Here is a 25,712-nt window from a genome sequence, read left to right on the forward strand (position 1 = left end):
AGTGGCCATATCACGTCAGCTGGGGGCGCTGGCATATAGTTGGAACAGCAGATTAAATCGCGCCAAAAAGCGGAAAAATGTAAACAAAAACAAACATTAATTTTCGAATGGTGTGACGATGATGATTAGTTGGCCAACAGTTTTTATAGATTTTGTTGGGTCGTTACAACAACGTGGAAATACCATAACGCCGAATGTCAAAATTGACCACAAAGCCGAAATAACAACTGAATGAATTTGTGTGCGTTTCTTAAATGTACCTTAACGCCGAAATACCACAATCAAACCTTGCCTTGCCTTGCCTAGCCTAGCCTAGCCTAGCCTAGCCTAGCCTAACACAACCTTTGTGGCAGCCCTGTAATGTCATTTTACGGCGTTGTGGTACACAGCAGTTTTCTAGTTATCGTCGTTGTGATCAATTTGGCATTTCGGCGTTGTGGTGCGTACTCGATTTTGTTAAAGGGATTAATAGTTTTCCAGATTAGTATATGGGAACGAACTAATAATCAGTGTCTAAATCAAAAGTATTGTCATATAAATATATGTAACCTATTTGTTTAGGGTATTCAGTAATGAGTAGATTCAAGTAAAATTATTTAACTTAAATAATTTTAGATATATTTACGGTAACACACACTTTTTTTTTCTTTTTTTTTTTTTTAGCACCGCTTTTGTGTTTTTAAGTGAATTTTAGCACCGCTTTTGTGTTTTAAAGTGAATTTTAGCACCGCTTTTGTGTTTTAAAGTGAATTTTAACACCGCTTTTGGTAATTTTTAATGACAAAATCTGAACATTTTATTTACCACTTTCAGGGGGCCCTAGTTATAACATATTTGTTAGGCAATATTTTTAATATAGTGTTGAATACCAGTATATTATTATTAATTTTAATGAATGAAAAAGTAAAATAATATAAAATTGTTTGCTTGTGATGATTTCCCCATTACTAGTTTTTCTGTATGCAAAACCTCGTATGTCTATATTTTACATAGATATAAAAAATAAAACCTCGTAAGTCTCTAATTTAATCAAAAAATCATACAAATGAGTAAATACTATTATATCATGATTAAATTTATAGATGTCTTGGTAACTTTTATTTTTTCAAATAGTTTCTGATATAATATTGTTATACATGTCACTTTGAAACAGTTTTTTGTCTCTCCTGTAAAACTTGTACTATATTGTCACCTTACTTCTAAAACCTCTTAAGTCATTATGTATATCTTTTGTGTGTTTTATTCACAGGTTTTTTCTTTATTTTATTTGCTACATTTTATATTAGACTGTGGTGGTGGAGTTTTAATAAATCCAGTACCAAATCTTATTTTAACCTTTTAACCTTTTTAACTTTGTCATACTTCAGGCAAATGGACTTCGACAAACTCTGTGCTACAGTCATGTCAGCGCTTTGGGATCAAACCCACGAATCGCGCCAGAATGAGCATTAGCGATCACCGAACCTAGGACTCTTTAAAAGTTATGAAAGGAACAGAGCAAAAATAAAAATTAAAAATTACTTATAAAGTCATTGCTTGGCTACCAAATTTAACAAAAAAACATTTTGTATAAGTCGTCGACCTCACATAGTAAAAGTTGTGTTTTTGCTCCCGGTTTCCATTTATATTTAACAAATACTTTACAGGATGTCTAGGAAAACCTACGAACAGAATTCCACGACATTTTCCCTAACTTCTTTTGTAATATTACACAGACCAAACACTTGCAATATTTCCATATATCAATTTTGCGCTACTTTCTAACACTATCATTGACTTGGGTATTTACAGATTCTTCAATGCAGTGACAAAACTATTTGCAAATAAAAAAGAAAAGCCTCAATATGTTCAAATAGTAGTTTTTACATAGCATTCAGATGCACCTTTTCAAATGGAGTCAGCCTCACATACCCAAAAAAAGAAACCCCGCTTAAAAATACTTGGCACACCAGCATCACAACAAAGACTGAACCCAAATGCAATATGCCATGACACAGTTAATGGGTTTCCATGTAGGACAAACCTTTGTCTGGACACTGTTAAAAAATAATAATTTCCTTCAATTTCATTCTACTAAAATTTCAACTGCTTATCCATGTGTTCACTGAACAAGGGACTTAAATCAATACAAACAGTGAATTTATTAAGGGCTTTATTTCCAACACAATTACTTAACAGACAAAGTGTATTCATGCACGATTTCTTTTTCCTGCAATCATGTTGTGCATTCAAATAAACGTCACTTTTTATGGTTATTCAGGTGGGAAAAATATTCTCATCGTGTGAACATTCCACGAAGGAATGATGTTACATTGGCCTAGGTCAGTGAAATTCGTAGTTCGGAAACAATATCCACACAAACGAGACAACATCTGCCGATACATTTTGCCCATATTTCTAGTAAGTACCAACTATAACAATTAAAAAAAATTATAAATCACCTAAAATTCTAGCACAACTGCTTCCAATATCACACGATTTTATCATGGTATGGTAGATTTCAACATAATTATATACAGCATTGTGTAGCAACTAGGAAACAATATCTTCAACTCAACAAAAAATGTTTTAAACATCCTACAAATACAAGCTTAAATTTTTTCACACATGCAAGTTTTGGAAACATTTTTTTACACACGCACATACACACACACACAAAAATTTCAAATATTAACTACAACCTTTCACTGACCCCAAATAAAGTATTCAAATATTCTAAACTACGTACAACCATTCATCCACAAATCTCTTTAATAGAGGTACAATGAACACAAGTCTCATCTCTACATGAAAGGAGTCGTTTCTCAATCTTAAAAAACAGCTCCTTCACGAACCCAAAATTGAACTTAGACGACCGACATCTACTGAGCAAGCAAACACCATCCGCTTGCCTCACAGTAAAAAAAAATAAACGTACAATAAAAAAACTTGCAGCGGCAGCAGATTTTATTTTAAAACTAACATTTGTCAGGTCTGCTAGGCGTCCCATTGTCATGGTACTTTTATCATAAATCGAGCCATTTGTACAACATACCATGTTATACCAATTATGGTGCACAAACATACCATTATTAGATGAACTGAAAATAAACACTGACAGTATAATTATGTATAATATTTTTTTATGAAATAATGTTATAAATATTTGTTTTCGTAAGTTCATTTGCCCTATGTGCATGTAACCGTGTTCAGAATTTTTAAAAAGGCAAGAACCAGGAAATACTTATTTTTCTATTTCTTTTTTAAAGTTAATTTGTATTTAAATGTACCTTTTTTTATATATATATATATTAAATTGGAACTAATATAGATTAAATAGTGTTCTTGGTCTGTCATTACTGCAGCAATCAATGCTTTAGGTTAAGGTGAGTGCACTATTATTTTCAATGTTCTGTGATATTACTTTTTATGTCTCATCATGTTCAATGTCCTGCACCACAATAGGGCACCGACGACCTAACATCCCTGACGTTAGTACTGCGGTTTCACGACGAACGGCTCGGTACCGCTAGTTCGACAGCACGGGAAGGGGCGCTACACCCGGACCTGCAGCCCCGATGGGCATCAGGCCACCACCGGCTCTGGGGGGTTCATCTCGCACAGTTGGGGCTCCCCGGCGGGGGCCCCTGCACCGGGCTCCGTCTCCATCGCTTCATCGACACCCGCCCCCTGCGGCAGGCTCTCGGACTTGGCCGACCACTGCGTGGTGTAGGGCGCCGACCGCGCCTCGCGCCGAGCTCGCCGCCGGGCCCGTCGCTCCTCCATCACCAGGCGCAGGCGCTCCATCTTGCCCCGCGTCGCCTGGTTCTCCGGGGACAGCTTCGTTGCGTCCTCTGATGACACATTAGCCCCACACATGCCGCCATTACATCATCTACAGTCCATTCAGGCCCATATCAACACTTCTGAAACCACAAAATATATATACACACACACACATATACACACACACACATATATATATACACATATATATATATATACACACATATATACACACATATATACACACATATATACACACATATACACACACATACACACACATACACACACATACACACACACACACATACACACACACATATATATATATATATCAATGCCCATAATGCTTCTACTTTAAAAAATATATATAGCCAGGTTTACAAACCTGTTAACACCTGTTAGTTTGGTGGCAAAAGAAATATTTTTACAACTTGGTCTTAATGAACACACCCCATTAAAAAATGCTACCAACTAGATTACATTAATACTAGTTCGCTAACATTAAGAGTAAAATTTACATTTGTATTTATGCAAGTGAATTCCACAGTTACGCTTGAGCGACACATTCCTACAAGTCGATAGGCCTACAACATTAGATCTGCCCTATGGAGTAGGGCTACTGAAACTAGGTTTAAAAAGGGCTTCCAAAATGTTAATTATACATAGTTTAAGTCAATTAAGTTGACCAGTGTCTAGATACTGCAACCTATAATTTTTATTTTTATTCCTTTTATGTTGCATCTCGTTGACAAAGAGGTCGTAGGAGATGAACAAACATTATACAAGTTGAGGAAATTAGGAAAGGAATTTGACACGCCATACAGTAAGGAACTATCTCAGCATTTGCCTAGCATGAATATTTGGAAACTAAACCTTGAAAAACACTAATCAGGATGGATGGAACAAAACTGAAAACCCTCCCAAATTTGTTAGTCAATATTTTACAGTTGCACTCTTTCCAACTGTCCGCAGCAAAAAATTACCTACTTCTATAGTCCCATGTTCAACATATTTTACTAAAATTGTAAAAATCCAACACTGCTAGAGAAGTCAACACAATGTAAATTCACACCTGTGCGCTCCTCCCCGTTCAGACCCCGGGGCTTGTCCGCGGCGGGCACGACGGGCGGTGTGGCAGCGGGCGGCGTGGCAGCCGGCCGGGGCGAGGAGGCCTCAACCACCACGGCGTGGCCCTGGCGCGCGTGGCGGCGGTACTGCGGCGTGGCACACAGCAGGTCGTTGAGGATGTGAATGATGGTACTGATGTCACGCTTGGGTCGCCCGAAGCGGTCCTGCAGCGCCGGGTTCAAGGTGCCTGCAAGCACGCCGGCACACCTCACTCTCTCTCTCTCTAAGGCCACGACTCTACCGCTCCATCTCCTTACCGAATTTTGTATATCACGAACAGTTCACTGCATTACCATGAAAAATTTACAAGTACATGTGGTTGCTCCTAAAAAAATGTCTTAAAATGGTCTGTCTAAGAAATGATCCTAAAAAAGCTTCCTTACATCACACATCTTAAAAGTTTGTCTTAAAATTAGGACAATCTACATAATGGCAACCAATATAAAGATTGATTACTTTGGGACATACAAATGTTAGCAATACGCCAATACTCTAAGTTATTTATCTCAACTAACTTTTAGAGAAAAAATTACTTTAGGACAAATGCTTTAGTAAGCAAACTGCACTCTGCTCATTAGTGCTTTCGTACATGCCTCAATGTCGATTCTTTCTTTCATCTAGTATAAAAATAGTCTAGACTCAATTCTCGAAAAATAAATGTTTTAATTATAAATTATATTAACTGTTAATAATTTAATAAATTTATCAGCTAAAACTAACTGAATAAATTAGGATTTAGTAGCTCCTCTTTGAAGTCCCTAAATAAAAAAAATCGGTGAAACAATGAGCTGAAGTGGTGGTGAAATGCATTGTTGGAGTAATGACAGCACCCCAAGAAAAACCTACCAGCTTAAGGCAACTTCTACAATGTTTCCAATTGTAAAATTGCAATATATTCAAGATTGCAAAATATTTAAGATTAACTGCACTGGGAATAAAAACCAGATTGGTTATAGACTTGAGACTAATAATTAATATGAGAACTGTACCATTTAAAAAAGCTTGGGAAGACATGATTTATGCTTTTATCATGCTTAACATCAGAGTAAGTAACATTAAATTCAAAATACAGTGAACCATCTAAACAGGAATTCTAGGCACGTTCTGTAATCCAACACCCATCGAACCTCTCTCATTACGATATTTACAGGTGGATTCTGACTGTTGGACCTTAGCCACTAAGTTGCATCACTGCGCTGCCAGCACTGTTAGTTCTCTCAGATTTATCACAAACTCTGATCCATCATTCTGTCATCCGGGCAAATAAGTGTGCCAGACAAGAAACCAAAGTGCCTACTACTCACTGTGCTCTGTTTTTCAATGTGGAATCCACACTTTTGTAGAATCAATCGTATCAAGGGGTAGGATACACGTGTGTTGAGGGATGATTTGGCACATGAGCCGGTGTGTATGTAATGCTACGAATAATTACGTTTTGGTGTTCAGGAGGGGAGGGAAGGATACGGTCTACCCATTTATATTGCTTATGTATAGTCGCGATTGTTATCATTTGTTTTTATTTAGTACAAAGTTTATAGTTTTCTAGCAGTTACACTTCACAGGTACATTGTCATAATGATTTTTGAAGATGACCAATACTAATTTGAATTTTGTTTACTTTCTATAAACCAACTTATAACTTCTTGTTTCAAATATCACTGTAAAATATATTATTTTTCTTAAGCAATCACATAAAAACTAGATTGGTGTTCGGTGATCTGGCAAATTATCCTGAATGTGCATTATATAATTAAAGATCCAGGGACTAAATTCTTTGAGCCTTCGCATAATTACATAATACAAAACCCAACAAAAACACTATTTACCTGAAAATGTCCCGGAATAAACTCCTCTGCCGTGGTGATGCATTGATTCTATGATGGCCCCTTGACGACGGGCTCTGGCCGTGTCCTGTGAACCAAACACAATAAATAAACAGTGAAGTGAGTAATGAATCATTTTGTTAAAAAAAAAAATTTTGTGAGTATTCGAAACTGAGCCTTGAGTTATTTAAGGAAAAATTACAACTGGAGTCTAACCAGTATTAGTTTATGCAAAGGTTGAAATTTATAATGTTACTAGCAGAACCAGGCATACGCTGTCCTGACAGTGTTTTTATTTATCTCTATATAACTAAAATGGATGTTTGTATGTAATTTGTATGTAATTTGTATGTAATTTGTATGTAATTTGTATGTAATTTGTATGTAATTTGTATGTAATTTGTATGTAATTTGAATGTAATTTGAATGTAATTTGTATGTAATTTGAATGTAATTTTATCACAGTTAAAAACAATAATTATTGTTATTGAGGATTAAGAACAGTAAAAATCACAATATATTGACCGAATGGAACAAAAGTTGATTCGTTGCAGTGCTATCTATTGGCAAAATATAACGGAATGGATAAAATTATTCTCCATGTGAAATACCTATATGTACCAATTTTCATGGTGATCGGTTAAACTGTATAGAAGTTGATGCACTGCAGCGCCATCTAGCGGCGAGTTAACAAAAACTGGATAGCATAAAGACTTTCTCCGTGGAAAAACACTGATGTGCCAACTTTCATGGTGATAAGTCAAACAGTGTCTAAGTTCTTCAAAGTCACACTTACCAACATCCTATTTATATATATTATCTTACAAAATTTTTAATGGTTGTTTAATGTGTCTAACTTTATTTTTAATTTTGTAGAAAGAGAATTTTTGACGTGAAGGCTAATAAATCGATGAATGCCGGCTGCACGCACGAAAAAGTGTCCCGTTACGCTCATTGTCCCGTTTCGCTGTGTCCCATCACGCACATTTTATATTGCTCTTTGCTAACCTGAACCTCCTAGCACTGCGACCAAGTCCGTGGCGTAATTCTGTTTTCATGCATTTCAATGTAACATTTTCATTGCTCTTTGCTAACCCGTTCCTCCTAGCATTGCTGCAGAGTCTGTGGCGCAAATATATTATTTTTAACTGCATCTTGGTGCTGGGTAAGCCATTTTCCTTCCCATCATCCTTGAAACACTCCCATTCGTTTCCTACTTTTCCTATCATCGTCCTATCCTTAACAGAATAACACAGATTTGAAGAAGTTAAATAGCAAACATGTATAAAAGTTATAGTTAAAATAATCTCTTTGTTAAAGTAATAAACATATTTGAATTAATGAGTGCAAATAAAAGTAAATTTATCAATTAAATTGTAGCTTTCATTTCACTCCTCCTTTGTATCCATACAAAATAGTGATAAGTCAATAAAAATTATTCAATTTTATTCATAAAAGAATGCAATCATTTCATCAATGTTTTGTTATGACGTCACGTTAAAATTTCGTCCATAAACCGACTTTACAGACAACCTATTTTTGACGTGACATCTAATATATCGATGAACGCTGGCTGCACGCACAAAAAAGTGTCCCGTTACGCCCATTGTACACATGCGCCGTATCTCTCTTCCACTCGATTGGAAAAACAATCTATTTGACTTTTCATGTTTTCAATCATGTTTTCGTCGTTTGAATTAATATAATTTAACGATCGTCCACCGATTTTCAGCATAATCGGTACGGTTTTTAAAAGTAATGTTGAATTTTCAAATATGTATTTAACGAACAATGGTGTTTTACAGTTACACATAATAATTCAAATTACACCCGGGATCTTTTGCACAATATTTTAAAAAATATTGTAACACATTATAAATAAGTTTGGTGTATTTGGGATGCGTATTTGTTATAAAATCGTATTATAAAAACGAAATATTATTCCCCTACAGTGCTGCTATCTACGGTGACGGACGCGAACCGAACGAATCGTGCTCTATCAGCTGCCGCGGGAACCAGGCACTCGTTAATAATTATTTTCCTTTGTTTATCGCGATGGGCGTTATTATTAATGAATTATAAATAAAATTTCGTGCCCGGGGCCACAATTGCATATCATTTTGAGCACTGGAAGACATGAAAACATAAAATATTCTCGACGAATTTTTATCTGTGGTTTTGATTGCTTATTACAACAACAATTTCGGCAATAAAGGTTAATTATTCTTGCATTTTAAAAATTTGATTACTAGTATAATTTCAAGTATTTTTTCTTTTATTATTAAAATAAAAATGATTCAATTTTATTCATAAAAGTATGCAATCATTTCATCAACGTTTTTTTATTACGTCACAAACTATCGTCCGTAAACCGACTTTACAGATAACCTATTTTTTTTATTTTATATTTAGACAAACACAAAATATAAAAATAAAATTAGATTATTCCGTAAGTAGTCTATTTAGACCCTTTGTTATGGTAACATTTATATACTAATGTATATAACCTAAAAAAAAAGGACAGGAAGGATGCATGCAGGTATTTGTGATCAATGCTTTATCATATTCTCTCAACACACAGGCACAGAAGCACTGCAAGCAGGGTTAGATTGCCAATGATACATCACATTCTTTCAACATACAGGTGCAGGACAGCAAGCAGGGTTAGACTGCCAATGATACATCACCTCTCAACATACAGGTACAGAATGGGCTGAAAGCAGGGTTAGTTGACCGATGCTACATCATAGAGACATGCTGCAAGCAGAGATCAGGCCCTGGCAAACCGGGGAGCAGCAAGCAAGAGGAAGGGCCCTCACCTCCACAGGGTCGGACCTGGACGTAAGCACCTCTGACGACAGCTGCTTGAGGGTCTGCGTGAGGTTCCTGGACGCCTCGGCGAGCGCGCGGGTGTCCAGGGTGGGCTTGGCGGCCGGCTGCTGCGGCGCTGCCTGCTGCTGGTCGCACTTGCACGACGGCGCAGCGGCGGCCACGGTGTTCTCCAGCGACTGGAGCGGCGAGGCAGGGACGGCGGCCGGGGAGGGGGCTGGGGCTGGGGCTGGGGCTGGAGCGGGGGCGGGCGGCGGCGCCGGGGGCGGCTTGCCCAGGAAGAACTTGCAGGGCCGGGAGGGTGGCGGGAACACCGCCGCCGCCGCCGCCGCCGCCGGTGGAGACGTGGAGGTGGACGTGGAGGTGGAGGTGGAGGTGGAGGTGGAGGTCGAGGTCGAGGTAGACGAGGTGGAGGATGGGACCGTAGTGCTGGATGAGGACGCCCTGAGGCGCTGGCTGTGGTGCGAGCTGGAGGCGGCGCTGGCGGGCTGCTGCTTGGAGCCGGACCCAGAGGCGCCGGAGCGGCGGGCTACGCTAGGCGTCACTGTGGACAGCTGCAGCTGGATGAGCATCATGTGGTCGCCGAGCCTCATGGTCAGGTTCAGCGGCGCCTTCCCCGACAGGAAGTCGTTCACCTGCAACGATACAACCAGACCGGCGTTACTTCCTATGGTACGACCTGCACGGAATTAGTAAATGCTAGCGGTACGAAGTCCACCCAACTACCCACCAGAGAATATCCACCATATGAGGGCCTTGGTCCCAGAATACTCGTAAGGGAACCTGTTCAGAGAATACTAATCATGGGCCCGCACACATGCGAAATTTCGCTTGACCTATCAGTACCAAAGTCTTCAATAAAGAAAGCACATTTTTTCCCCCTTCAAATAACTATAGGGACAGCCAAACCTTTATATAATAACTACTTTAAAACCCATTATTGCTTCTAAAATAATTTGAACACAAAGAAAACATTTTAAAATACGCGACATAAAAAAATAGTGTCCCAAAATTATAAACTGCCTTAATTTATCATACATTAGCTAGATTGGAGGGAAACCCATGTTTGGTCTACTCAGTGACGTACCTATTGCACAGTGCACTCTCTCTCTACAACTATTCTCAGGATGTTTTTGAATACATTCTAAAAAGGTACCTTTAGCCTAAAGGATACTTGAATATTGCATCTTAAAAGGATTTCGGCAATTTTTCTCGACTTTCCGAACTGTAAAGATCCTTACAAAACCGTCGTTGCAGCACTTCGTGAAAGACGAGTCGCTCGCGTGCTTACTGTATCCTTGTGCCCTTTGAGGGCTTGTGGGCTTGTGGCGCTCCCTTTAGTAAGTATGTGACAACAGCCGGTAGTTCAACCAGCAAACTGTCTATTTTATTTCTCCTGTCTTCTTTATTATTTATAAATTGATGAAGTTCGAACAAGTAGATATTATTAAATATTGCTCAGAAATAGATAGCGAACCTGCAGTGGCAAATACAGGATTTTTTGTAGGCGGGCCGGGGGGGGGGGGGGGAATTTTTGACAACAAAATTAAAATTTGAACACATGTATTCAAAAAACTTACATCACTATTGCATACTGGCATATGGGCCTATAGTAGTAGCTGGAGGCGACATGGCTTCTCACGCGCAGTAACTGTACTGATATTTTGCAAACCGCATTGATATTTTGCAAAAATTTTCATAACTTCGGGGGCGTCCGGCACTGTATACCTGGTTGTGTTAGCCGACGGAGCTGCTACCACCTAGCGGGCGGGACCTGAGCCCCGAAAGTTTCTCCCCCGCGGTTTCCATCACTTTCTCCGGACCTGGCCCGTGTTTCACGGAGTTACAAGAAGCGGAAGGGCGAATGACAGTGGAAGGGGGAAAATTACGTAACGTCCCGTGCGAACGGGCGTCTCTCGGGCTATTTCGCGATCGCTTTCGCGACTCTCCCTGGCAGACACACAGAGCACATATGGAACATTATAACACGCAGGGCCACCGTGCAAGAGGGGAAGGGAGGCGAAGTTGGTCGAGTTTCGCGATTTATTTAATTTCGTGAGTTTACTCTGATAGCAATATATTTGTAATTTTTGGCACAAACAGAATTCATTAGAAACTTAGTTATGCAACACCTGCATATTACATAGAAGTTAAGGTCATGGTAAAGTTTACAATCTTTATTTATTTATTTTTAATTGTGGGGTTTGAAAAGTTGTACATCAAGTAACGCGACCCAACAGAAGTGTTTCCGAGCCTATTTTCTTCCAACCACCCCAACACCACGCCATCTTGGATTTGAAAAAAAAAAATTGACACAGCTTTCAGTACAGGAAGCCTGTGTCTTATTAACATGATTTCACATTCACCACAGATGCACGACACCTAATTCTATGTTATTTATTTTATTTACTTTACAGCCAACATCTTGCCGTGTCCGAATTCAAGCGCACAGCTATGTACTTACGACCCCACACACCTAAATGGCCTTTTGATGTACTAGAGCAGTTCGGAAGGATATAATTTTTCGTCTGCATAAATGTTTTTAGCCAGCTATACAATTTGATATTTTACCGATTTAATAAATTTAATTCCAGCTAAAAATTGTTTTTATATAGTCAATTTTTACACTCAAATATAAATTTATGGCAATGAACTTAAGTTTATACCTTTGTTTCGTAAGTTACGATCAGTGTATTTGCATGTAATTTGAACTTCGTTATTAACATTTTAAAATATTTTTGAAGTTATTCTCCTTTATGGGCGTTATGAAGAAAAAATAATAATTTTTACAATACGCGCGCACCATTCAACGAAATTTTCACAGAATGAAAGAAGACTACAAACAAATACAAATTATATATCTGCTTTTAAATCTTATACTTTAGTTATTGATATTGAATACTGGTTCATATAATTAAAAGCATTTGTAAATATTAGTGATAAAATTATGTTTATAAACTTTTTTAAGTCTATATAACTGAGGTATGTTGCCGTAGATATAATTTATTAGCATTATGGATTATATAGGATTACATTATTTAATAAATAAAATTAATAAACTAGATAAACATTCACTATATTTATTTTCCTTATTAACTAACATGTATATTATTTTACTAAATTAAATAGTTAATTTAATACTCATTGTATTTATATTTTCCCAACCATATATATCACTCCAGTTCTTTTGTTATTTTATTTCTATTAATTATTTATAAGGCAAGATTAAAGTTAGTTTTTTATTATGCCAAAAAAGTGTAACTTCTAACGCGCGTACATCCTGCAAGAGCACTTTTTTTTTATTAAGCATATATTAGTCTTAGTCCTGATAAAATATTAAATGAACATTATTATAAGAGTCAATTACTAAAAGTGTTCAGTCAAATAAATATTACCTATATAACTTTTTTTTTCTAATAGGCAACGTTTCGTTAACTAAATGTGCGTGGCGAGTACACAGATTCCTTTGCTCGCACGCCCTGAGGGCTGTCACTAGATAGGGCCTACGATGCGCTGATTGTACACTAACGATTCGTCTGTACTATCAGAATGTCATTCACATTCAGAGCTAAATAATATTTTTTATGATGTGATTTGTGAACAATAATTTTATCTTTTAAATGTGATTATTTCAACTATTACCATATTTTAGTGTTGAAGAAATCATTTTTTTTTTAACAAAGGTGAGTATGAACAAAGATTACACACAGCGTCAGGTGTGAGTTTTTTTTTTTTTTTTAAATCGTGCTCGTCAATAGATCTTTGAGTTTTGCACATGTCTGTCTTATGTATTTAAAATAATAAATAGGATGCATAAATAATGTGTAGCGCCTAAATTTTAGTAATCGGGGAACCTAGGTAAACATTTGTTTTAACAACATTTATGTTTTAATTTTTGAGCGCCCATGCGTGTTTGAATGTAACAGTAGATTCTTTGAAGGTACTACTTGTTTATTCATATTTGCGTATTTACGGTATTTATAGCTACCACTTTAAATAAAGCCAATTTGTGTGTATTGCATTCGATGGGCATTTATGTAAATAAATATAGCGATTTTAGGAATGAATTGTGAAACAACTAGGTTAACCTAACATTCTTCAAGACCATCAATGGACACAGTCTTACAAAAATTCTTAATTTTTTGTAATGAATATCAAGGCATGGAAATACACATTAGACGGTGTTTTATTAAAACGCATATATGTACTGAAGAGACCTAGATCCTGAGCCCGAGCGATTCTGAAGACCAAAATCCTGATATCAATCAACGAGACAAAACTAAATGTCTGTTTTTATGCTATATAGTTGGTAGTATCAAACACGTAAGCGACCGATTTCCGAGATAAAAATAAGGAATCATGTTAAACATGGGAGTGCAATCTCTGTTTAGTTCTATACTCCACGCCTGCATGCCTCATTTCCATATCGGACAACCCTCGTTGGTAATGTCTCTTCCGGGAACAAGTACGTACATGTATTTATACTTCATGCGAATTCGGACAAGGAACCCCGGTCAGACCGCGAACATAGCCGAAGTTCGCTCTCTGTCTTGCATGCAATTTCGCCGTTGTAATAAAAAAAAACTAGTTTCACTGTATTCTCTTACATTTTCACCATTTAATGGTATTTTAAAAATATATGACCTATCAGCCAACCTTTCATCTTAATTATAAGCACCTGAAGAGCTAAACCCTCCTCTCGATAAAAAAAATTAACGAATTTTTGCGATAACTTTAGTATGTTAATGGAACAAACTTAACCAACATTATACTTTAACCAACTTTAACCAAATATTAATAGGTACAATATGGGAAACTTATGAAATACGAGCGACAAGTGATGTCAGCGAACCTGGCGCCGTGGAGTGTACCTACGTTCTTGACAATGGGTTTAAGTGCGACATAATAAGTTCAGTAGTGGCATCTAGCGACAGTAACTGCGCTTCGCCAATGATAATTTGTTTGCCAGAGTCTCCCGCGTTGTCGTAATACGATATTTTCTTTTAACAGCAAAAAAAATCTGAAGATGTACGAACGCAGATTGTGCCGTGACTCCGTGATCTTTCCAAAACATTTTTTTTTGTTATTTTGTTCAATAACTAAAGAACAAACTGCTTCGCTGTGCAATTCAGACTGAACCCAAATTGTTTACACTGTAATATATAATTCAACGAACAAGTTTTATGCAATACTGATAAAATTTTCGAACTCCAGCAAGATTTTTCTTCATATTTACTTTTTTAATATTTAAATTTTTTAATACTTATAAATTGTTGTTGTTTTTTATTGTTGCTTATGTTAAAATTTCTTCAAGTGCTCGAAAATTTGTATTTAGCCATATATAGGCTAATTTAAAGTTTACGAAACATTTAAGGTTTTTTTTGGTTGTATTATGTGTTTGTTTGATAAAGAATTCAGTGTAACTTTGTGTATAAAATATTTTCTTGGCTTATTTATTTCACTTAGCAACACGTTTCCCACGAGATGCACTACCGGACCTCAAACAAGACAGCTAAGAATACTCCACACTCCACACTCCACACTCCACACTCCACACTCCACACTCCACACTCCACACTCCACACTCCACACTCCACACTCCACACTCCACACTCCACACTCCACACTCCACACTCCACACTCCACACTCCACACTCCACACTCCACACTCCACACTCCACACTCCACACTCCACACTCCACACTCCACACTCCACACTCCACACTCCACACTCCACACTCCACACTCCACACTCCACACTCCACACTCCACACTCCACACTCCACACTCCACACTCCACACTCCACACTCCACACTCCACACGCGCTGTGGCGCATGCGCAGTGCCACGTCTGCAAGGCGCCAGGGCAGGATCACGCCCGACTCGCTCACACATAACAGTTCAATTTCTTTATTTCATATAGGCTTATGTGGGTAGTTCCTTAAATTATGTCGTAGTTCCTTAAATTATTTCGTTTCTATAACTTCGGGTGTTTTTCTTACCATTTTGAGTTAATTCATAATATAACAATTCTTTATGAAATTTTAGGTAATTTTCATAAGGATTTATTGATAGTTTCTAGAAACTTAAGGCCAATTTTTTACCGTAGCATGAATAAAGGCGCCACCCCCCCCCCCCCCAAATATTTCTATATTTCATTTCATGGCCTTCCCCCCCCCCTCCAAATATTTTACCCCAAAAAAATTTATTTTAACCATTTAATTAACTAAATGTGATAAGACATTGATTGAGTGACTGTTTAGGCCGATAAGGAAAAGTCGAAGAGGCGCATGTAAGCGGACAACTGTTTGGCTACCTGCGTAATCACCGCCAAGCTACGGAAGCCACACAGCACTACACACTAAAACAATACAGTATATTTACGGGCTTTTCAACGATGAATTCGCCTAAAAAACGAATAGTTCTTCATAATTTCAGATAACCGGATCTTCGTAAAAACCACGCCATTTTTAATCTTAAAGAGTTCTGTATTTCGTTATAATCAGGGTAAACAGGTGGAAGAAATTAGCGTTCTTGCACTTCTTAACAAGTTTATTAAGTTTTGCTGATATACCAAGATGATTCTTGTGAATTCATGCTCAAAGTAAGTGAGCTTAGTACCCTCAAACTTACGAAGATAACTGTTGATTTAGGAAGATCCCTGGATCTTTGTAACCAACGTGATTCGCAAATTTAAGGAGAAAACTTTTGATCAGTGTACAAGCGACAAAAATACGTATTTGCCAAGCTATGGAATGGAATTATATCATGTTGCACAGTTATTTACGTACAGACGTGATCCAGTAATTACAGAGGGTTTGTGAACTCCGTGTGATACCGGCTCGGTGCTATAGTTGTCACCACGACCATCTTCCCATCAGCAGCCCGCAAGGAGAAATCGCGCGACTACCCTCTCTTCGCATCACGTGGGCTAAGTAATGCGGTCTTCGAACAAAAGTGGTCATGTTACCGATTTGTGGAAATAATCATAAACATTGTGGCGTTTTAATTTTTTTTAAATAATAATTTATGATTGTACACACGTAAGCCTACGTAAATCAAACGAATTTAAACACAGAAAAATTAACGCATTCTGATAACCTAGTCAACAGTTTGTTCGACAAATAAATTAAAACAAATAAAACATTAAGAAAATTACCTAAGAATATATTACGCACGGAGAGTGCACTTCAGTGTTTATAAATTGTACTTGAAGTGGGCATTAAGGAATTAGCCTAACAGTTTGTATATCGCACCAGAAAGAGAAAATTATTTTTTGGAAGATTTTGACCGACCAGGGGAGTGTCCAAGTCGAGGCTAACTGAGTTGAAGCAGGTGGTGCCCGTTTCAACGTCCTAAAATATCTCATTTGAGTGGGCCCTACGAAGCGAGAAAAAGGCTCTTAAAATTTTAAAAACTGAATGAGATTTTTTTTTTTTCATAATTTGTTTATTCAACGGCGTTGTACAATGGTCAAGCGCACTGTCTGGCAATCCGTCGGCTCGGGTTCGATACCCACTGGCGCCACTGTACATAGTAAAATTTGTACTCTCCTGCCCTAATCGTGCGTAAAACAAAATAGCGTAATCCGCTTTTATTGCCGTTACGACACAAAATACAATTTGTTAGTGAAAATTTTATTTTAAAAGCTTAATTCCTCCGAAAAAATTTGATACTTAGAAATGACACTCGTCTCGTCGCCAAAGGAATTTAGAACACACAGTCCGAACTTTTAGTGAGCGGCCTGCGCAAAGTCCATTTTCAATGGTGTGTTACGTCAGCTTGTTTTGTTTATCCCATGTCCAAACAAAATGGTACCACCGGGTACAAAAAACTTAAGCGAAATTCGTTTGCTAAGTTCTTTTTCACTAGCTTCTCGTGGTGAAGTTAATGTACTCTTTATTGAGATATGAATTTATTTCAGCATCCAGACGTCTACTGAATAAAATTGTACTACATATGTGCAAATCTATTAGCTTGTTGCGGCTAAAAGCAAGCAGCTAGCTCTAAAACAAATTAAAAACGACCACGTAATTACATTGCAACAAAAGGCGTTTCAATGACAAATTTAAAATAATTTATTTTATGTTTCCTGTTCAAAACTTGAGCACAGCGAACCATTTTCAGACTATTTTCGCATACAAACAGCAAAAGCACAGACAATTTTTAGAAAAATCCGTACGACATAAACATTGCCCGTTCTGACGTGTAGCAAACGTTGTTGCCAATATGTCCCACTTGTTACCTGCTCTTTTTGAACATTTCAGGCACATATTCGTAATTACATTTATTGCCCGACTTAAGCGTCTTGTTAATTAACAAAAATAGGTTTTCTGAGTTGCCACAGCTTCTCTAGTTTACAGTTTCAAAATATTCCATCATAAAGATCTGATAAAAACAAGAAATGTAACAATACGAAGTATTTCCAAGCATAACTCCTAGAGTCATTAGTCCATCACGACGTAATGCTATAATCGCGACGCTAACGAAATCTTTTTCCAACCAATCTCGTTTGACACATCTGTAACGTCAGGAAGACAAAAAAAAATGGCGAACGCGATACATTTTTTAAGAGTTATTCTATTTCAATAGCGTCGTGGACGCGATGCAACTGATATGAGTTTTGTTTTTGAAAACTTGTTAAACTGGTGCATGAATAATTAAATCATTATTCGTGTTTTTTTTTTTTTATGTTTTACTAGCTTAATTCGGTTGTATGTTCACGGACGATGTAGTTTTGTAATCAGGATGAAACAGAAGTGCGACTAGGAAGGGGAACGAGGGTTTCCTCGCGGTGCTGCTGACCGAGTGCGGGCCGCGGTACCGTTGGCTGACACACTTGCCCGAGACCCGGGCCCGCCGACAGGGTCGCAGCATCCGCCCAGACAGCTCCGCCAACCCGGCCAACCCGGCCAACCCGGCCAACCCGGCACAGCGCGCTGCACGCAGCTGCGAGGACGTGCTAACAAGTCGCACTTCACAAACATCCACAAACTCTTGTCACTTGTCACGCCGAGTGATTTACTTTCATGCTACTAAAATAAACCACGAGTTATTGACAATTGCAGCTAACAAACTTGTAGATGAAACTTATTCACTACTAAAATTTTCTACCTAGTTAGTCATAGTTTTCGTCATTACTTTTTTAAGGGCTATTTCAAAATTTTTAACTTTATACCTCCCTTTCATTTATTGTTCTGCCATAGATTTTTCACAGATAATCGCTAAGTGTAATATAGTGGGTGTAAAAAGTCACGCAAGTGATTATAATCACCAGAGCCTTAAGTAGGTTACATTTACAAGTTTACTAACAATTCTCCTAGAAAGATGTGGTCTAGTTCTTAACCTAATGAGTTCAATTGAAAAATAAAATAATTAACTCGAATCATAAACAATTCAAGCTGCAACTAAACAATCAAAACTATTACCGGCGAAGTAATGAAGTTTATGTTGCCAAATATTGTTGGTTGAAAGTGAACCACCTTGTCACACACGAATAAAACTTTTACGTGTTGATGACAACTTTTGAAACCCCATGTGGAACGCCGGTTAACAACCTGTGATTACAAATGTTAGTACACTGAAAATTGTACTGTATACAAGGAAAATCCTTGGAAATTCAGTTGCCAACGATATATAACTTGTAAAACTACAAGGCAGGGCTTTGTAAAATGGGATATGGTACCAACCTCTGCCTTGCAATTTTACAAATGATATCGTTGGCAACTGAGTTTCCAATGATTATCCTTGTACAAGTACTACTTTTTTTTACAGTGTAACAGAACTTGTGACCTTTCGCGCGGAAGGTCGCATCCCATTTACCGAAGAAAATGGCTTATGTTTCAAATATTTTGTGATTTTGCTACTAGCTTACATTTAAGTTGTAATATAAGAAATCATGATTTCATGTAAATTAACTTATCGATTCAATAATCAGGGTAAGTGCTTAAATATTGTGTGCTTATTTCAAACCTAACATGAACTGATAGTGTAATTGTGTAGTATTCAGTTTTGTGTAGCATTTGATGTTCAGCTCTAATTTTAGGATATCGTCCATTATACTTAATATTTTAGAACATTAATTATTTTAAGATTTTTGGAAAAACATTTTTGAGATTCGTTAATGTATTTCTAAAACTGGAGTGTACAACAAAATTTACATACAAAATGTTAATTGAATAAATCTGCATACCACCTGATTTCAGACTAAATTCATGCTATGATCGAAATCTAAATACTTTACGGTTCTTTAAGAGGCCGTGTCAGTAAATTTTTATTTCCAATATTCTGGTCTAGAAGTTCTCTCTTTTAACAGTGAGATTTAGTGGCTTATTCAACCGAAGTAACTGTAACCGCAGCGCGTGATAAAACTACTATACCGCCAGATTACTCGACGAAAAATGTATCTGGTTCCTCGACAATCTGAGAGGATGACAATCTGACCGGCGGCTCACTAGGAAATTGCGGATGCAGGGATTCAGAATCAAGAAACCTCACATTTACAACTGTAGTATGAGTCGTATCTAAAAATTTTAATACTTTAAATGTATCGGAATACAATTAATCTTCAAACATGTGGTAATTATTCTTTATCTGGATGTAATATTCCGTGAAAAATAATGGTAGTTGACATTAAAAAGTATACGAAATTCATAGTGTAACGTTTTAAAAGGATAATAACATAAATTCTTATGCTTAGATATTGCATATGCATTACACACAATCTAAATACAATCTCACTTAAGTCAGACTACCTAATTTTTTTACAATGCACCATCATACAGTTTAACAGAGGTAGGAGAACCTCTTATCGATGTTGTTTCAAAGAATCTAAATTTACAAATATTACTATTTATCTTATTATGATATGTATCTTTATGAATAAGAATTTACAAAAAAAAAATGAATTGATTACATTACACTTTAACATTACAAAAGACTAAAACACTAACAAAACTTAGTTTTATATATTGTTGTAGCATATTAGAAGACGAAATAACTCACTAGACTAACATTAAGAGGGCTGTATCACAAATTTACTTTACAGAGGAGAAAATATCTTTTAAAGATATTTCATTACCTCATTGATTACATAATACTGCCGTTGATGTGATCGTAGATATAAAGTATTGAAAAATTAGATTTCATTATGTTTATGTAAATATTTAGAAAACGTTATTGCTTATAGATGCTCATTATTTAAATAATAAAGAATCTTTTACTTTTATGTACTGGACAAACAAAATACTTATAAGTTAATAAGCTTAGTTGAATAACATCTTCAATTTGTATTGAATTCAATGTACAAATTGAAAATCATGTACAATGAATGCAACTGATTGAATTCAATAAATATTTGATCTTGTGAAACGGCCATAATGGTGATGTAGATAATTATAGATACTCACATGCATTTTGAGAGTCCTTATAAAGCCTATTACAATTCTATAAGTATACATTAAAATGATTTTAAAATAGACATGTGTAATATAATTAAAACTTGTTTAAATAAGATCATAACAAAAAAAAATGAAAATCCTTCAACAGTAAGTTATGTTTTATAAGATTTTAACAAAACACACATACCATAAGAGAATATTAATCATGCCACATAATTCAACACAAAATATTCATTCCAATAGGCGCTACGTAAAAATAACTTCTATTTTTATGCTGATAACTTTGCATTGTTTTATATATATCATTATTTCTAACTTTTAATATTCTCCACACATTAACTGAAATTAAGTATTTTCAGAGCCTTAGCAAGTGTTGGTCTGTACCACATACAGTTCGTACGATATCTCTACGTGAAACACATACAGTTCATTATTTGTAATTTTAATTATATTTCCATGAACATAATGAAATTAGTATAGGGCCTAGGTTGTTCACTGTTGAGTACTTCTGAAGTATTTTCATTGTGAGTTAACATACATACCAAATGCCATTCTTCCAGTAAAGTTACAAAGAAGACAACAAGATAATATATGTATAATATATATAATATGTATAATATATATAATATATATAATATGTATGTAGTACCATATTTTAAACCCCTATTAAATGAATAATAACTCAATCTCTTTTCTGGACTATTAAGTAATAGTTTTTGATTACTGTTATTTGTAACTTAAATAAAATGACAACTAACAAATTAGTAAAATATATAATTACGTGCGATATAGTGACAGGTTTACTTGGACGGCAAACGAATATAATAAAATGTCTATGACAATGTTAACTTTACTCATTATTATGGAAAGAAACAAAATGGGCAGATAAGCATATTCTACGCTGACATTTAAAAATGCTCAATTCAAAATGAACATTTCTTCCCGATGACAAACAAAAAAGTTGTATGGTCGCGAATAATACATTCGTATGGCGTCACATCAGCGGAATATTCCCTTGGCATAAATGTGTGAAGTCTGTGACACAAAAACAAATGAACGAACAGCTTTTTTTTTATCGGATGTGCAATCGGAGACCCTTGGGGTGGTTGAAGAGTGTCAGGTCGGTCGCCAGACCAGATAGTGAAAGCTCAGGGGCTTAGGATAGAAAAGGCCTATCTCCAAATTATTAAGTATAAATGTTGTCATGAAATAGTTAAAGACTTGATTACAACCAGGTTTTTAAACCCATCATGATCATGAAGACACTGATCGGAAGGTGATGTACAATACATTTCAATGGCCTTTTCAGTTTTTGCTAAATAATTATAAATATAAGCAAAATTCCACTGTATCTGGACAAATCAAAATATTGATTATATTTTTTTCATCACAGAAATAATATATGATATGATAACTAAATTTGAAAAAAGCGGTTATGTTAAATGTATTGTATACTTTCAGTAGGCAAAATTTCTGGCCCCTACCTCTTATAGACTTTGAGAAAAACTGCCTTTTAAAATAACATTGATATAGATAGGAGCGCAAATTTGTGACACGGCCTCTTAAACCATTTTAAGGAAGCACTTAAAACCATTTTAAGGAAGCACTTAAATTGAACCGTTTACAAGCCATCAACCACTGCGATAGAATGAACTTAACTTAAATAATGTGGGAAAACAAAACACATTTAGGAAGCCACCACCTTAAAATGGCCACCACACCAAGCGACGCTCCTAGTATTTAAAAGGGGAGGGGGAACATCACACCCCGCAGGCTCTTTGTACGACCAATTTTTATTAAATAAAATGTCTAACGTTCAAACTGCTATGTTGCATGTCTTTAATCATCTGGCCACGACAAACGCGGATCTTATTGTAAGCAAAATCCAAACCAACCCGCTCATGCGCAGACCACGGATAGCCTGAAACAGTACGCGGCGGACTGAACATAGACGTAGAATGCGCAGTAGAACTGCTTCTTTGCCAGCAGAACTGCCAGGTGTCTGACAGGGGCATATGGTTCGTTTTTCCAGTTATAAAATATAGCGTCGTTCTGGTGGCCCTAGTTAAAATGCAGTTAGTGATAGATATTTGATTACTGATGGAATTTAATACGTTTTACGTCTCAACGATGTTAACAGCTGTATTGGAAAACCTTAAGTCCAGCTCATATCTTAAGCCTGTATACCATGATGGAAGGTTCCGTACTGGCTCCGCTATATGTTTCCAGCAAAACTGCTAGCCAAGCCCTCATGGCAGCTGGTTATGGATGTTTCTATGGAATAAATTATGTCACGAACTTCACTCCCAGCATCTACAATAAACAGGAGAACTTCATTTATCGTGGAAATAAGTACTTTAAGTTAATTACACGAAAACATTAATACTTACGGGAAAAAAAACAGATTTGCATTTTTCGGTATTTATAAACGCTCTGGTCATTTTAAAAACACCATTTACAGCCCACAGTTTATTATTATCAAACTAAACCTCGTATGACTATTCTGTTCTATAGGTAAAAACAACTTTTGTATAGTGTTTGTTGAATCAAAAAGTCTGATATGAATTTGTACATTGATTTTTATAATCACTAGAGTACATAAAATTATCCCTTTAAATGAAACAAATCCTTGACAAATGTTGGGAAAGAAAAAGGAATAAATGGGTAAATTTGTAGTATAGCGGCTTTTGAAAAATAATCAACATACTTACCAATAAAATTTTATTTCATAAACTATCGTTTTCTGCAGTGTATTTAATAATACTGGTGTGGGTTTTAATAGTGTGTTGTTTTCAAGGATGATATCCAAACTTATCTGCCTGTATGGCAGGAATAACTGGGAAAGGGAGGGGGGGGGGGGGTTTATGAGGGAGGAAAAGAGAAACTTTAATTTCACATTCAATAATACTGTAATTGAACAGAAATTGATTTACATCCTGAGTCATTTCAAGTGCATTTTAATCCCATTTGGTGTCTGCTTTATTAAGAATATACATATATAACCTGCACTTGTTCTAATGCAATAAAAAACCTAAAACATGTTTGCAATATTTTGTGTGAAAAACAATTAGAATTATGCAGAAACGACATAAAGTACTTACATTACAAGACCACTAATCGATGCCAAATTTTAAACTCGAAAATTTTCGGGCTTTTCATGTAAAATCACTAACAAAAATTACCAACTTTCAAGAACACAGAAATTTATAGGTTGGAATGACATTCATGCTGTAATTTATTTTGAATGCAGTCCTTTGTTCTTAAGCCTGCATATGTAAAACTATGTAAATTTTTAATCTTTCGGAATTGAGTATTGGATTGTATTATCTATGTAATAAACGGCTGGGCTAACTGCTTCAATAGACCACATTAGAGCTCATGTTCAAAACTTTTCAAATAAATCAAATCACTTCAATTCCTCCAAAATAAGTTACCGTTTTCAACACTAGGGGTGCATTACCACTTCATTCCGATTGGATGAATTTCCGTCTTGTACGAAACCATCCAGAGAAATTCGAACGCAACCGATTATCAAAACTTCCGTGAAAACCGCCAGCGCTCTGCTAATTCTTCCACTGAAGCATCCGCACCAGCTGCCATGGAAGACCGTCGTGGCACAGGGGCTTTGCTACGGTGCGCGAGCTGCAGGTGTTGGCAGCCGTGGTCCACAGGTGGCGGGCCAGGCTGGCTGCGGGGCCGGACAAAGACGGCATGCAGACCGAGGTGTAGAGGAGGGGTGAACAGTTCCCTGGGGACAATGGCGGCTTACACCCAAGCATCTACAGCCCCCTGCGACCTGGCACCAAGATGCGAAGAGGGGAGGGGGGGAGGGGGGAGGGCGGAAGATACTATAAAAACCTACCCTAAAGACCCTGTCACACTGTCAAACTTTCGCTCCCAACACCTTCGCGTAGGTTGGTCAAATGACATTGGAGGGTTGTGACGACGCAGCCTTGTTTGTTAGACAGTTGGAGGACTTGAGTTTACAGCAAATATTTTGTATACATGACTGGTTATAAAATATGTTTCATGTTTGACGGAATCAGCCAATCAGAATCTCAACGAATTTTTAAACTGGCAAAGAACCAATGAAAGTTAAGGTATTAAAATGTTATAAAGAATGGGGGGAGTAAAATATTTTATTTCGAAAAAGCTAGGATCTGTTTGTAACCTTTTATAAGGCAGAACATTAATGTTATTTTGAAAGAGCTTAAAACTAACAATTGTTTGAAAACTTCAGAAATGCGAATAAATAATAAATTTTAACTTTCCTCCCAGCATTAGTTTGGATTATTTTAATTTAAAAATAATATAATTTAAAATTTTGGACAAGCTCAGCCAAAATAAACTTGAATCGTGTGTACCAGGATTTAAAAAACATGTTTTGAGGTTACTGGTGCAACTTTGATGAAGAAAATTATAAGTCATTTAGTTCATCCAACTTTGGTATCAATTATGGTTGGAGACAAAAAATTAATAGTGTGACTGCGCCTTTACACTGTCAAATTATTTACTCCTTGGAACTGACTGAATAGGGCGGACCAAACGTCTTACGAGCTTATCAGCGCGGGTGTGAGGAGAGTGGATGAAACAAGTGAGCGGAGGGGGAAGAAAAAGGAAAAACGTACCTGTCAACCAAAATATTGGTTTCTTGCAATACATGCTTCTGACATATTCTAGCTATAAAAATATATTTCCGAAGAGGTCCCAAAATTAAAAATCGGTGTGATAACAGAAATAACAATTTTTTTTTTTAACCCTTATC

The 25,712-nt window shown here is 36.6% G+C and overlaps 1 protein-coding gene across 2 annotated transcripts in view; it reads right to left on the reverse strand.

Moving 5' to 3' along the window:
- Nucleotides 1–2,135: 2,135 nt before the first annotated feature.
- Nucleotides 2,136–25,712, reverse strand: part of LOC134527731 (midnolin homolog) — a 109,965-nt gene continuing 86,388 nt past the window's right edge. The window contains exons 4-7 of one of the 2 annotated variants that reach the window (XM_063360651.1): nucleotides 9,569–10,183; nucleotides 6,723–6,807; nucleotides 4,841–5,083; nucleotides 2,136–3,833 (exon numbers count right to left, since the gene is read on the reverse strand). In XM_063360651.1, coding sequence (XP_063216721.1) covers nucleotides 3,565–3,833; nucleotides 4,841–5,083; nucleotides 6,723–6,807; nucleotides 9,569–10,183 — 1,212 coding nt within the window. In that variant the 3' untranslated portion in view covers nucleotides 2,136–3,564. Of the gene's footprint in view, nucleotides 3,834–4,840; nucleotides 5,084–6,722; nucleotides 6,808–9,538; nucleotides 10,184–25,712 lie in introns of both variants that reach the window. The other variant, XM_063360650.1, reaches the window with a different exon arrangement.

The sequence above is a fragment of the Bacillus rossius genome, chromosome 1 (assembly GCF_032445375.1).
Source record: "Bacillus rossius redtenbacheri isolate Brsri chromosome 1, Brsri_v3, whole genome shotgun sequence".
NCBI lineage: Eukaryota > Metazoa > Arthropoda > Insecta > Phasmatodea > Bacillidae > Bacillus > Bacillus rossius.